The 15,193-nt window shown below is 36.2% G+C and overlaps 4 protein-coding genes across 7 annotated transcripts in view; 3 read left to right on the top strand and 1 right to left on the bottom strand.

Annotated features, from left to right (window-relative positions):
• Positions 1 to 363: 363 nt before the first annotated feature.
• caspa (caspase a) lies at positions 364 to 4,001 on the top strand. Its single transcript, XM_016482705.1, has 7 exons — positions 364 to 718; positions 1,993 to 2,153; positions 2,317 to 2,493; positions 2,674 to 2,914; positions 3,045 to 3,152; positions 3,364 to 3,473; positions 3,608 to 4,001. The coding sequence occupies exons 1-7, from the start codon at positions 448 to 450 to the stop codon at positions 3,713 to 3,715; spliced, it is 1,176 nt and encodes a 391-aa protein (XP_016338191.1). The 5' UTR covers positions 364 to 447; the 3' UTR covers positions 3,716 to 4,001.
• A 922-nt stretch (positions 4,002 to 4,923) lies between these two features.
• On the top strand, positions 4,924 to 6,861 carry pycard (PYD and CARD domain containing). Of its 2 annotated transcripts, none has more exons than XM_016482732.1 (3): positions 4,924 to 5,393; positions 5,821 to 5,862; positions 6,056 to 6,861. In XM_016482732.1, the coding sequence occupies exons 1-3, from the start codon at positions 5,123 to 5,125 to the stop codon at positions 6,313 to 6,315; spliced, it is 573 nt and encodes a 190-aa protein (XP_016338218.1). In that variant the 5' UTR covers positions 4,924 to 5,122; the 3' UTR covers positions 6,316 to 6,861. The 2 variants fall into 2 exon arrangements, with proteins under 2 accessions (XP_016338218.1, XP_016338208.1); XM_016482722.1 differs by having other exon boundaries at positions 5,818 to 5,862.
• A 553-nt stretch (positions 6,862 to 7,414) lies between these two features.
• Positions 7,415 to 9,638, bottom strand: LOC107686707 (sodium channel subunit beta-1-like). Its single transcript, XM_016483815.1, has 5 exons — positions 9,240 to 9,638; positions 8,614 to 8,780; positions 7,927 to 8,164; positions 7,687 to 7,846; positions 7,415 to 7,588 (listed from the first exon to the last, which is right to left on the bottom strand). The coding sequence occupies exons 1-5, from the start codon at positions 9,289 to 9,291 to the stop codon at positions 7,543 to 7,545; spliced, it is 663 nt and encodes a 220-aa protein (XP_016339301.1). The 5' UTR covers positions 9,292 to 9,638; the 3' UTR covers positions 7,415 to 7,542.
• A 3,102-nt stretch (positions 9,639 to 12,740) lies between these two features.
• The window catches only part of LOC107685915 (GRAM domain-containing protein 1A-like), a 25,531-nt gene continuing 23,078 nt past the window's right edge, over positions 12,741 to 15,193 (top strand). For 2 of the 3 annotated variants that reach the window (XM_016482675.1, XM_016482667.1), the window contains exon 1: positions 12,741 to 12,847. Coding sequence is in view for 1 of the 3 variants with exons in the window: in XM_016482684.1 (XP_016338170.1) it covers positions 14,069 to 14,178 (110 nt within the window). In the remaining 2 variants the exon portion in view is untranslated. Of the gene's footprint in view, positions 12,848 to 13,491; positions 14,179 to 15,193 lie in introns of those variants that run through there. The other variant, XM_016482684.1, reaches the window with a different exon arrangement.

The raw sequence follows: 15,193 nt of genomic DNA, 5'->3' as shown, positions 1-15,193 counted from the left end.
GTGTCAGGGATGGGTCAACAGTGTAATTATAAATGTAATTACAGAAATTAATTACAGATGTAATTACATGCAGGTAAGTACAATGTAAAAACATGTATGTACATTGTACCAAATGATTAATTTAAATGTAAGTACATAGTAGTTAAGGCCACTTAATATAAAGTGGGACCCAAGTTTCTTTATAGTCTGTTATTACAGATGGGTGAAATGTTTTAAAGTTTGCTACCCTGAGAACCAACAAAAACTATATGGATTGTGAGATTCTTACTAAAAGGCGCAAGTCACCTACAGGTGGAGTGTGCATGAATATTTATGCATATCGACTTGTTCATTGGTCAGTATAGAAGAAAAGTGAAACAAACATGCAGGCGACACTGAGATCACAGGGGGCGTATGTATAATACGTACAAGCCTCCGTGAAAACCTTTAACAGCCACTGGAGCAATCATGGCAAAAAATATTAAGGAGCATCTGGAGGATACTTTTAATGATCTTGGGAAGGACGAGCTAAAGAGTTTTAAAAATAAACTCTGCGATCGGAAGAAAGAACAGGGGGTCCGAAAAGCTAAAATCGAAAAAGTTACCGACGCTATAGATCTCGCTGATTTAATGGTGAACACTTTCACATCGACTGGTGCGCTTCCTGTAACAATCGAAATTTTACAGGTTATTGGCTGTAACGAACAAGCAGCGGAGCTCAAAGAGAACACAGGACAATGTAAGTAAACTCTTATGAAAGATACCAAACTAAATGTTGGCTAGAAGGAAAACGGCTGTCTGCTGCAAATAGTTTTAGCTCTCAAGAAAAACAAATGCAAATCAGAAAATGAAAACAATTCTTTACCAAAACTTTCCAGATCTTCTTTAGAGGACTCATAAATGCAATATAGCATGCCTATTATTACATAAACATTGTAGGCTAATATTAACAAAAGTAGGCTATGGTAACACAGATTCATTCGTAGGCCTATTTATAACATTTAAACAAACCCCATTATGTAGGCCATCTTTAACAACACGTTGTCATATGAAATAGTATCAGTCCATGTTCAGTCATTTGAGATGCCCAAACCAGAGCCCGCGGGCCAAAATAGGAGGAAGAATAGGCTACAACATGCCATCGCAGCATATCCTCATTTCTAATTTACTTTGCGTTTTAACACGCTTTGTTGTATTTTTGCTTTGAAATGTATTATACTGGACGTGAATTTAATTTAGGCTACAAAAAAATAATATATTTGTATATAATTGCTCTTGGCGCTTTTGTTAAGGATTTTTGGCCCTTCAGAATGAAAGATTTGGGCACCTCTGGTCTAAAGCATACCGCCAACACATCATATTTACTTCCAACGTCATTGGATTGCTATTCCTTTCACACTGCACAACTGTATCGTCGCTTAAGTAATTTAAAGTTAACTGCAAGACTATATATAGACCATACATTTAGACCTGTTGCAGACAGGTTGATTGTGTAATTTTGTCAGCAAGCTCCATTAACTGGCAGGTTTAGAGGGAGGAGATATAATTAGGGGCGGGGTTAGGATTATCAGGTAGGCAATGAGTGGGGTAATAATTTGGCAGGGGGTCGAAATTGGGCCCAACACCGGCGAGTGGTAGTGTAAAAGCAGCAATTAGTTTCGTTTCGAATCCGATTACACGGATTTTAACTTATGGTTAGGAAGCACTGTTGTAGCCTAGGCTATATATCGCGCTGTAGTTTCAGTAACCTAGTGCTTTACGGTGACAAGTAGTGCAGGAAATGCTGTCAGAGTATTTTATAGTATGATGTTCCGTAGCCTAGAATGCACATTCAAGAACTGTTAATCCAAATGAATGAAAATCATTTCGTGGCAGTATTTTTATTTTTTTTAAACTTCTGAACATATGCAGTCTGGGGTTTCAGGTTTAAATGTCAAAACATAGGGGTGAGTAATATCGTATATATTAAAATAGGATTACTGATATGCTCATGACCTGTTTTCTGCTTTCTAGGTTTGCCTGTGGCCCGGTCACATGTGGATGTAGTAGACTCAGGAGCAGGTCTGGGTCTGAAGGTCGAGTTTGCTCTGTCAGATGATTGGCACACACAATTGCATGTTCTTCCATGCAGCCAAGAATTTAAAAACAAAATTCTTAGAGAAAATGGACAGGAGGCAAGTATTCATCAAATTCATCAAACAAAGTTTTTGTTAATAATACACATTAATAGTCTTTCTAATGACACAGAGCTATAGCATGAATGACAGTTGCTATAGTTTGCTATTGAATTGGTTGTGGTTTAATTCTGCATTAACATTTCTTGGTTGTTTTTTCTAGATTTACGAAATAAAAGACAAGTCTGTAAGAAAACGTCTTGCCCTGCTTATCAACAACATAGATTTTGATGATAAGGATATGACAAGAAGAGGGGCGGACAGAGATGAAGACAACATGGAATGGCTGTTAAAAGAGCTGGATTATCAAGTTGTCAAGTACAAAAATCTCTCTGCAAAGGTGCGCAAGTCTGGTCTTATGAAACTAGCTGATTTGTAGAGAAAAGTATTCAGATGATGCATACAGCTTTTTATTGAAAACCTTTATCTTTTATTATTATGCATCTAAAATGTTCATCTTATTGTATTTATTATAAGTGTCTTGATTTAGTTTTTTAAATCGAGTTTATCTGATTGGCAGGACATAGAGGAAGCAGTCAAGGACTTTGCTAAACGTCAAGAACATGCATATTCAGACAGCACCTTTGTGGTTATAATGTCCCACGGCAAAAGGGATGCCATATTGGGTGTCCGTTATAATCCAATATCCAATCCCTCTGATACCTTCCCGATTGATAAAGTCTACCGCTGTCTGAACACTGAGAATTGTCCAGGTCTGCGTGATAAACCAAAGGTTATTCTTATCCAAGCCTGCAGGGGAGGTATGAAAATTACGGAAAAATACAGTTGTTCATTGTTTTTGATATTTGAGGTCTCATCATTATAATAACTACACATCTCACCTGTGCTGTTGAAAAAGGCTTACACATTCTTATCCAAATATCTTTTCAGGGGAGCATGGACGCGTGTGGGCCAGTGACGGTGAGTCGATGGCTGTAGAGGGCGATGACTTTGTGCACAAGGAGAAAGACTTCATTTCTCTGATGTCCTGCACGCCGGGTAAAAAATTCTGTTTGCATTTGAACTTTGCTTTCGTTAGATGAAGATGTCTTAAAAACTTTAATTGAAGGGAATCATGACCAACCAAAAAAATTCATTAATAAATTTCACCAAAACATATTTTGTAGCTTATTCAATGTCAGTTTCATTATTGTTTGTAAAGTTTAAAAGCACCTAATTCCACTACTGAAATTTCTCTGTCTGTATACAGACACCAAATCTTACAGGCATGTTCAGAATGGAACATTTTATGTCCAAAACCTAGTGGATGTGTTAATGAAACATGCACATGAGGATCACATTGAGGAATTGTTCAGGAAGGTAAATCAGACGCTGCTGCAAGAGCAATCAGTGTGCATTATGTTTCTTTTTTAAAAAAAGATCAAAAGTATTTTTCATAACCTTCAGAACTTTGGTTTCTTGTCACCAATGTTCATTATGTTCTCTTTTTACAGGTTATTAGACGCTTTGACAGGTCAGATTTGATGGGGCGCTTCAGACAAATGGCATGTAAAGACAGAGCGTCGCTGCCAAAGTTGTTCTACCTGTTCCCGGGGCTCTGATATACCAGTTGTACATGTTCTGACTCCTCATCTGTGAATTTTGAATCTCCAGCGTAGCCTGAACCATCTCTATACTGTATGTCTGAAAAAAGTTCTTTCAAAAAAAGAAAAAAAAATTCTTAAACAGTTTTTAGTAGGCATAATTGTTTACAAATGAATCAATAACTTTGCCTTTTCTCTGGAAAGAAAACCTGTTCTAATACATAAAAGTCCTGTCTTGCACAAACAAGTTTTTTGTTGTGTTATACGAAACCATAAAGACCTTCAAACGACACCGGTATATATTACAATACACTCTCTAAAAATGTGTGTATAAAGTGTTGAGTGACTAATGTGTCTCTATCTGAAACCATTTGTTGTCCAAAGTGTTTTAAACAATTTAAAATTCTAAAAGTGACTCTATAATTCTAAAACAAATGTTAACATTGCTCTTCCTTTTTATAACAGCTATAGCTAGTCTTTGCGTTATAATAACACTAATGATAGCACAGGTGGACTTTTGGAGCAAAACAATTTTATTAGATATTACAGCAACCAGTCTCCTTAGGCACAAAAAAAATGCTGCTTGTGAAGTGTTTGACTCAGGATTGAGGAAGTAAAGCTGCCTCTTTTTTCCCCCAACTAACAGTGTGAAACTAACAACGAATTCAGCAGATCACGTGAGCTCCGCAGAACCTTGTACTAGAGCAATGTTTCTCAACCAGGGGTCCGTGGAATTTTTGTATAAATTTTGTATATTTTGACATGACATTTTCCCATGAAAGAAAAATCCAATATAGCTGATGATATGGCCAAATACTGGACAAGTCAGCTAACTTGAACTATACTTGACTGCATTTGGTCCTCACAAAGACACAAATGATACATAGATTAGTCAATTTTGTTCTGGGGGTCCTTGAGGATGGTTCTGAATTGGACTGGGGTCCGGTACGCCAAAAGGTTGAGATTCACTGTACTAGAGGAACCTATGGAGGTCTGTATACATGTAATTTTCATTGTTTCACTGAATCATCTTTGTGTTTTTGGATCATGAAAACTGTGGGAAGAGAGACGCAGCTGGAAAGTATCATGACTTTCTCTGAGGTACAGTTTGGTTGAGTCAGGATGCTGGAGTGCTAAAGTGTGTGCAAACTGTAGATAAAACGTACCTTTCAAGTATCACAACAAAATAACATGGGATTTGTGCCTCTAATGCTTTCAGAAAAGCAACTGAACACCAAAGTCCACTTTCTTGTACCCTATATGTTTACAAGAAAGTGGCCTATATAGGGCAGGAAATGTTTAGAGTAAGTCTAAAGACACACCCTGCTGTAGGCTACACATCAAACGTCAGGCCTGTTTAGCAGCAGTTTATCCTCCTCAGCAGCTTTTAGAAGAGGAACGACACTTTTAATAAACTAAGGAACTATGGCAAAAACTATTAAAGATCACCTGCAAGATACTTTTGATGATCTGGGGGAGGAAAATCAGAAAAAGTTTAAAAGCAAACTGTGCGACCGGAAGACAGAGCCTCGCGTACGACGAGCTGCAATCGAAAAAGCTAATGATTCTATAGATCTCGCCGATTTAATGGTGAACACTTTCACAACGACTGGTGCTGTTCCTGTAACAATCGAAATTTTACAGGCTATTTGCTGTAATCAACAAGCAATGGAGTTCAAAGAGAACACAGGACAATGTAAGTAAACTAGTATAAAAGAATTCGAATACAAATTAAATTCATAACGTTTTAATTATCACAGATAGCCTACAAGCGGTTCCATTTAAAAGAAAAATGATTTTAATGCAAAAAAAAAAAATCCAAATCCGAATTCTTTTTGATTCCTATTTCTAATTACTCCTGCGTTGACTTCAACTCAATTTTACTTTCAATTTCCTTTGACTTTCGTGTACACCGCCATTTGATTGCAATCGTTTTAAGAGGAGAACAATCATTTTAAGCACGGGAAAAGAGGCCAGTTAAATAATCTGTAATAATAATAATTAGCTGTATTCTTCATTAACAACCTAATCCATATATATATATATATATAGTTTCTGTGCACGTGTATGAATGTGCAACGTGGAGATTTACTGTGAGTATCATTAACTTTAACTTTCAGCAGCTCCACTTGTTCCTTTACCAGGCCCAGGCGCTCCATCTAATGGTGAATAAGTGTAACTGTTTTTGAACGGCATTTATTTGGAAAATAGGTTTCAAATCACTTTACTGTTTGGTATCGGTAATTAAAACGTTCATTTATGACCTAAAATATCACAATGCATAGCACTGATTATTATAAACTCCATCATCAGTATCCACACAATCCGACCACATGCTTGTTTCCATCTCTTTCATAGAGCACTTCATCGACAGGAATCGGACAAAGCTGATAAGACGAGTGCATAATGTAGATGCCATCCTAGATGAACTTCTAGACAAGAAAGTCATCACAGAGGAGGTTTACAGTAACATCCGTGCTGAGAAAACCCCACAAATCAAGATGAGAGAATTATTAATGGGCCCAATTAAATCTGCTGGCACTAAAGGGAAAGATGCCTTATACAAAGCTCTCAAGGACACTGATGTTTGCTTGATAGAAGACCTGGAGCATCAGTGAAAACGCCATTAAATTTTTACATTTAATGTTTTTTATTTACTTGTTGTCTAATTAGTATACAGGATACATAACGAAAGCAAGGAACTTCCATTTCACAATAACAGCAAACAAATGGTGTTTTAACATTTTAACTTGCCATTGTTTGAATGTTGTTTCCCATACTTTTTTCTTTTGTCTTATCTTTTTATCACCAGTCAATAAACAAGCAATTCAAGAAACCAGATGATTTTTATTTTATTTTCCGCAAACCATTTTCGTTTTTTCAGACTGATGTAATTCACAATTAAAATGTTTATTTATTCAGACTCTTTATATTCCTTATTCAACTTTGCATATAATGTCTTATGAATACAATATGTTGTATTTGTTTTTATTGCTATGTGAGCTTAGTCAATGCAATGCTATACTACTGTAGAAATGTCACTAGAAATATACAGAGGTTTATATTGGCTGCAAGACTAGTCCTCCTCACCATCCTCATTATTAAAGGAATAGTTCACCTCAAAATGAAAATTTGCTGAAAATGTACTCACCCTATGGTAAATCCAAGATTTGTTTCTTCATCGGAACAGATTTGGAGAAATTTAGCATTACATCACTTACTCACCAATGTATCATTTGCAGTGAATGGCTACCATCAGAATGAGAGTCCAAACAGCTGATTAAAAACATCGCAATAATCCACTAGTAATCAACATGCCTGCATGTTTGTAATAAAACAGTCCAAAACAGTTCTAAACAAATATGTTGGTGGATTTTGATGTGAGAGGACAAAAGGAAATGGACTTTTTCACTGTAGGAAGCGATATGGATTATGGACTATTTTGGCTGGAAGTGACAGTTTAAAGTTAAAAAGCCTTAATGATGGACTTGTTTCTTACAAACACATAGCTTTTCATTTCACAAGACGTTAATTGATGAACTGGAATCATGTGGATTACTTGTGGATTATTCTGATGTTTTTATCAGCAGTTTGTATTCACATTCTGACGGCACCCATTCACTGCAGAGGATCCACTGGTGAGCAAGTGATGTAATGCTAAATTTCTCCAAATCTGGTCTGATCAAGAAACAAACTCAGCTACATCTTTGATGGCCTGAGCGTGAGTAAAGTTTTAGCAAGTTTTCATTTTAGGATGAACTATTCCTTTAACACTATGTATCAAATATACTAGCAGCCTTGTCTATATTCACTGAAAATAATAAGCCTACAAACCAAAACTAGTGTTATTCCAAATAAATGCCATCACAAGGATCTTTCGACTCAACGAGTCTGTGAAAACACAAGATAAAAGCAGGAAATTTTGAATCAGAAAGATATAAAATAACATGTATGTTGTGTGAAACAAACAACACGAACGTGAGCCTTACTTGTTTTGAGAGCATGCAGCTTTTTTGGCCTCGCAAGCTTCGTTCTCAGCGTAGATCTTCCTATAGCAGTAAATCAGCACTCCAATCATCCACAACTGCAGAACTGCGATCAACACGTACATCATGATCTCGGAGATCACAGCCGTTAGCTCAGGGTTGGCTTGGGGAGTAACAAATTCAGATATTCAAATTATTTGTCAAATATTTTTTGCTTGTTAGAGGGTCTTGAATGGATCTCACCTTTTTCCACAACTGTGAGTTCCACCTCTTTATTTATTACCACATGTTCCTCATACAGAGGAAGGTACAGCGTGCGGTGGAAGGTACAGAGGTACGTCCCAGTGTCATTATATGTGACATTGTGAATAAAGATGGCACCAATTTGCACATCCTTTGTCCCCATAGTTCCTTGCCACTCTAATCTTCCCTCAAAGTTTTCATGAAGAATGATGGGGTTATTATATTCATACTGAAAAATCTGAGAGGGATAGAGATATTACTAGAATAAAATCAGATGTTAAGTCTTTAAAAAATCTTTTCAGCTCATTTAAACTGAGTAACTTTCTATGCTTTGTTTTAAAACATTTACTTTAAGTTCTATAGGGCTTTTCACACTATGCTTAACTTTGGGTTATTGTCATTCTAAACCCTGCTTTTAACCTTGGGTAAAATATCACATATTCAAATAAGAATGTTAACCCAGGGTTTAGGAATGTACAATGTGAAACGTCAGTTTATGAATACCCAGGATTAATTATTAACCCCGGGTAAATTATGAGCAGTGTGAAACCTGAAGCAAGATAACCCAGGATCCTGTTTCCCCGGGGTTTAGAATGACCCAGGATTGAATAGTTCAAGTGTGAAAAGCCATTTATGTGTCAAGCTGACCAAACAACCTGATCTGATTCAAAGAATCACTTTACTAACTTGGATAAACTCCTCAGTTCCAGCTGCTTTGAAGTGCCAATCAACAATAGCAGAACCAGGCACTTCTTCTCTCCTTTTGCAGGAAATACAACCCAACAGAAAGCCTTTTCCAGCCACAGCCTCCGTCGTGGAGTCCACTTCAGCACATCCAGTTTGGCCCTGCGGCACTACAGTGAGATACATTGAGACTGATGTACAGAATGTTTAACAAGCAAGAAAAAGATGCATGGGGGTTCTGATGCATTAAGCAATGAACTGGTATGGCAGTAGGTCCCTTTTTGGTCACATTTTAGTTTGGGGACCAATTCTCACTATTAACTATGACTTTTGCCTCAATAAACTTATAATTTGCTGCATATTAATAGTTAGTAGTTGTTAAGTTTAGGTATGGGGTAGAATTAAGGGATCTAAAATATGGTCATGCAGAATCAGGCATTAACATGTGCTTCATAAGTACTAATAAACAGCCAATATGTTAGTAATATGCATGCTAATAAGCAACTAGTTAAGAGTGAGAATTGGTCCCTCTGATGATTGATCCACTCGATAATTTTACCCTAAATATATAATATCCTCTAAATCGTTTAGGCTATATCGTTATTTCACATTAGCATGCTACAACTTACCTTGAATATAAAAGATGCAGAGAGCCAAAAATGAAATCATTCCCAGTGCCATTTTCACAGTTCACCATGAACCGATGCATTAATAAATCGCTTCCTCAAAATGTGTCCGACGTTTCGCTTGTTTTTATCACACTTTCTTAAACATTACTGGGCTATAACAGCCTCCGTTCTTATTTTAAAACCAAAACGCATCCCAATCGCGTTCTTCAATTGATTTTCCTAAAAACTTACATTTAAACACAGTCCTCCAGCGATCAAATAATTTAAAGAAATGCGTTAAAAGTTTTAAAATTAGATCACGTCACTAAAACAGGTCGTGTCTTGCCGCAGACTTTGACGTTTAGGAGAGCTAAGTATAGACCGTGTGAATCCTTGTGCTTGCAACTCAACACGCAATTTGAGAAGTCAGATTCAGACGAGGGGCATCCAGTTGCCATAAAATCACCTAATAATCACGTGGCATGCCGTTTTAACATTTATTCCCTTAAACTATTACCTATTTGATGTTTCTAGCACTTGTACTAGAAATAATCCAATAGTATCTATTCAATTCCTTTAATTCCATTCAGTTCAATTCCTTAATCACTTTCCCAACAGTAATGACAGTAATTGTTTGGTTTTTATTAGTTTTTTGCGCTGTTGGGTTCTATGGAGATCTCAGATATGAAAAATTCACTTTTGATTTGAATGTATTCCAGTTAATACTGGTACCTAAATCAGTTTTACTAGATTGTTTATTATTATTAGATACAAGTATCTGTGTATGAGACAGACTATATCTTACTTTTTTACCTAATGACTACTCAAAATAGCAACTTTATAGTCCAGTCAAGTTAAAAAACTGCTTCTAATTATTGGAATAGTAAGCTCTAGATAATAAGTACTGAATATCTAGTATCTAATGAATAGTTATAGAGAAATTAAAAATATATACATCATTTAGTAATAATTTTAAAAATAAATAGCCTACTATAGTCTTAAAGGAACACTCCACTATTTTTGAAAATAGGCTCATTTTCCAACTCCCCTAGAGTTAAACAGTTGAGTTTTACCGTTTTCGAATCCATTCAGCCGATCTCCGGGTCTGGCGGTAGCACTTTTAGCTGTAGCTTAGCATAGATCATTGAATCTGATTAGACCGTTAGCATCTCGCTCAGGCGCAATGATATTACGCAGCGCCTGAAAATAGGCTAACTTCCGCCAACATGACCACCTGCTTGCACAGGGAGCGTGCTGGGGACTATTTTCAGGCGCTGCGTAATATCATTGCGCCTGCTGCACCCATGGTATGGCAGCAAAGTTCCTTGATTATTACGCCGGAATGAGAGTATAGTTCCTAGCTATATCGGCCTAGAAAATCGCAACTTTTCATTTTCCGTCAGTCTTAGTACACGATGTAACTACAGAAGAGTCAAGTTTTAAATAGGAAAAATATAGAAACTCTTTGGTCATTTTTGAGCGAGATGCTAACGGTCTAATCAGATTAAATGATCTATGCTAAGCTACAGCTAAAAGTGCTACCGCCAGACCCGGAGATCGGCTGAATGGATTCGAAAACGGTAAAACTCAACTGTTTAACTCTAGGGGAGTTGGAAAATGAGCCTATTTTCAAAAATAGTGGAGTGTTCCTTTAAGGAACATATGTTGAAATGGCTTGCCATATCAAATGAGCACACAGGCCTGCTTTCCTAATGTCAAAATTCTCAGAAATCATCTTTATATTTTTAGTTGGATTTAAGGAATGAACATGATATCAAAATAAACTAGTTTTAGTAGTATTTGGCTTATAATGAGTTAATTTCAGAGACTATAAGCCAAGGACATTACTGAGATCCAGACCTGATCCGTTATGGTTGGTGTGGTTTGTGTTCCTGAAAATGAATAAACAAGTTAGCTAAATGTAGTACAATGGAAACAGGATTGTTTTTACTGAATTATAATAACATTTGCATTTCCCTCCTTTGTTAGACAGCAAATGTTTGAAATGATAAGGAAAGGAGCTCTGCTCACATTCATTAAGAATAAGCGTAAGTATTCAGTAAAGATGTGAATAGATTTGTAGGATTTTGCAATATACAGTGCTGTCACAGGGAACACAAAAGAGATTCGACATGCAAAAGAGTTCTGCTTGAGTTTCCACCGAATTTTACTGCCAAATGAGCTTAGAGTAAATTACAGTGGCAGGTGCCCTTCGAAGATGCTATATCTGTTCTATAAAAGAAGCCTTTAAAGACAATATCTTATATTCCTCGCTGAGGAAATATTAATAATGTTGTTTTGGTATATACCTATATTATTCATAATTTTGTGAACACCTCACAATGTGTGACATTAATTGAAAATAAAGTATCATTGGTTGTAATATTCAGAAAAAAAGTCAAAACGTCCAGAGATTGACATTGTAAATTTGGAAGTTTTAAAATGTGCACCACTGTAAAATGTAGTTGATAAATTGTGTTTATGCTGTGATACAGATTTATTTTGCTGTGGTTTATCATACAGCTTCTCTGTTTTCTTTTCATGGCACTGATGTTCAAAGTCAGTATATTTAGTCTTGAGCACAAGGACGTTTCATTGGACAGCAAGGTTAACAAAATATTCCCTAATGGAAATGATAATTCCACTATCTTATCTAATTATTATTAGATTAAAAACAATATATATTTATTTACTATTTGTTCTGGCATGCTTTATAAATAGGCTAAATCACATAAGGACCATTGTCCGTTTAGACCATGCAGGCTGTGTGTGAAGGTAAAGTATTTACACTAACATGTCATGTCATGTCAAATTGCGTCAGGGGTTTACTGAGCAGCTGATAAACTTCTACGGAGTGATGGTTGTTGTTTTGGTCCTCCAAACGTTCAGACCACCCTTCACAACACAACCCGGCCATACGCAAAGCGTCCCACTTGATTTCCTTAACGACTCCCACGAGCTGGTGAACTTTTATATTTTTATATTTAGCACCGCTCGAGTTTCCAGATGCCTATTCAGTGCCAGCAGACGGACAGCAACACAACCCTATGGAATCTCTCCGCTACCAACACAACTCATAAAATCAGACGACTCACTGGCACGAGAGAGAGCACGTGCTGAAACCCTGTCAAAATCGAATTAAGAGGCGAGTCAAGGTTATTTCATATTTTTGTAATAACCGAAACGTTCTCGCGGAACCTGATTGACAGGAAAAGCTTTGACTGGATATCAGTTTGTTTACATAGCATTCTATACATCAAATGAACTCTAGCCCAATGTTTTCCGCATGAAACATAGGCTAAATATGAACGGTTAATATTGAACTTACAGCTAGGTGGTTTCCTGTAAATCTTTTTTTCAAGTATGTTTCAAGTATCAAGTATGAGATCATTTTGTTTTTATAGCTACACTCTTTAACAAAACATAATCAGTGAAGTTAAGACTATGAGATGAATGGTCAACAGGTCGCCTCAACAATAGTCATAATAAAGTGTCTGTTTTTCTTTAGCTCTCTGAAAGCAAGGTGACTATTCTTGGCGAGAAACGGACAAGAAAATATCAATTCCAAACGCATCTCTCACTGCTTGATAGAGTAATGTTTATTAAAAGCGTTCAAACAAGCATTCAAGGTAAGCAGCTTTATCCAATACCTACTCATTCTTCACTCTTTTAGGATTTCTACTATATTATTATTAAACATCAACTGTCATTGTTGGACTCCCATATTATTAAGGTGTTCCTCCTCTATTTTGAGTTTAGGTTAAACGCGCTACACTTAATGTCCTGACGAGGGCGCAGTAAGCAAATAAATCAGGTCAGACTGGGGAAAATTTAGTGATGTAGATTATATACGAACTATATAGGGTAGGAATAGCTAATATTTATCTTAAGTATAGAATGATTGAAGCCTATAATTATTTATTGGATTTTTGATGACTGTCACTTGTCATGCTTTATTATTGCTCTTAATCAGGCGTTGGTAATATGCACATATACTACATTTAGATATTCCATATATTCTGTTAATTTATGTAATTTTAAGAACTGTATCGCTGTTTAAGATGAATTATTTGTGTGCAGGCCTGCTAGTACACAACGCCAAAACAACCGTTACTTTTGGTCTGCGCACGCTGAAGAGTCTTTTGACGGATTCTCGCTCGACTGTACCATAAAGTGAAACGGGCGGGGGTGTAGTTAAGCAACTCAGTATTTTTTAGCAATTCAGTATTCAGTATATTGAGCCGCGTTTTAATATCAACGATGTCCATATTTATTTTTCTCCTCATATGTGTTCAGACTTTAATTACTTATTTCTCAAAGCGTCACTGTACTCGTTTTGGAGTTTGAATCGACCCCTGTCAACTTTTTGCCCGTCGCATTGGAAACTAAGCTCTTACTATCTCTTCGCGTAGCATTTAAACTTAGGAAAAATTCGTATACTTGAAATGTAATTTAAGTACTTAATTTAAGGAGGCATATTTTAACAGAACAAACAATGACTAGTGCTAGTCTTGTGACTAGGATTTCGGAACGGTCGAAAGGTGAAATCACGGATAAGAAAAAGTAAACAGAGGACCGTTTTCTCTCTCACCGGTATCATTAGCATGCTAACGTAGCCAACTAGCTTCTAGTATTCGCCTCAACTGAGTAGTAACGTTACGGCTGACCGGTGCTAACGCCTAACATGGTTTATTTACTGAAGTGTGATTTGACATTTACGCATTTTTCTGCGTATGTTGACTCGGAATAGTTAAACAGAAATAAAAAAAATTAGAAAAAACTGGCTAAATTTGAAAACTGGCGACGAAAGCTACGTTATCTGTTAGCTTGCCGGCTAAATTGGGGTGCTGATGTGTTCCTGCGAGAAAGTGGATTTTAACATCACCCCTCGTACTGTCGCCCGTCTGGTGTATGAGGCCGAACAGGAAAAAAACAATGGGGGTAATTCGTCCAATGGGAGGTAGGATTTATTATTATTAGTTTATTTAGTATTTATTTACTCTTATTAAGTTATACTTACATTTATTAAGTTCATAAAGTATCTGTCATCATTAATGTCCTTCATTCAGCTGAAGCATGACTTGATCATAAAAAACGTTTTTATTTATTACACTGGTGGTTTTTATACTTACTGTGTGTGTGTGTGTTTTATGTTTGTGTTGCTCTGAATCTGCTCTGTCAATCATGATCTCATTTAGAGGAGTAATGCCATAAGAATATGGGAGGATTCCAACAAGACTTTTCATTTAGTAGCAAACTTTGTCAGCTATTGCATTGTTTCTTACAAATGTTTTTGATAATTATGTGGAAATGTATTAGGGATGGAACACTATGACCTTTGAAAGTTTGGGGTCAGTAAGAATTTTTTTCAAGACATTTATTTTTTACAAAACATTTCTTTTTCAAATAATGGCTGTTCATTTGAACTTTGTTCATCAAAGAATCACAGTTTCCACAAAAATATAGCAGTGCAACAGTTTCAACTGCTTTTTTTAGTAATAATAATTTTTTTAATAATAAGACATGATCTCATTTAGAGGAGTAATGCCATAAGAATATGGGAGGATTCCAACAAGACTTTTCATTTAGTAGCAAACTTTGTCAGCTATTGCATTGTTTCTTACAAATGTTTTTGATAATTATGTGTAAATGTATTAGGGATGGAACACTATGACCTTTGAAAGTTTGGGGTCAGTAATAATTTTTTTCAAGACATTTATTTTTTACAAAACATTTCTTTTTCAAATAATGGCTGTTCTTTTGAACTTTGTTCATCAAAGAATCACAGTTTCCACAAAAATATAGCAGTGCAACAGTTTCAACTGCTTTTTTTAGTAATAATATAGCTATAGTATGTGAAAATAAGTGTATTCACTGAGCTGATGATCTGAATGAGACAGAGAGAGAAAGAGAGAGAGATGCAGAGTGTGTGCAGAGCAGGAACAGGATGAGAACGCTGCTTTAGAACATTTTGA

The sequence above is a fragment of the Sinocyclocheilus anshuiensis genome, unplaced genomic scaffold, assembly GCF_001515605.1.
Source record: "Sinocyclocheilus anshuiensis isolate Anshui unplaced genomic scaffold, SAMN03320099.WGS_v1.1 scaffold389, whole genome shotgun sequence".
NCBI classification, from domain to species: Eukaryota; Metazoa; Chordata; class Actinopteri; order Cypriniformes; family Cyprinidae; genus Sinocyclocheilus; species Sinocyclocheilus anshuiensis.
The sequence above is the reverse complement of the archived record's forward strand: the minus strand, read 5'-3'. Positions and strand labels throughout refer to the sequence as shown.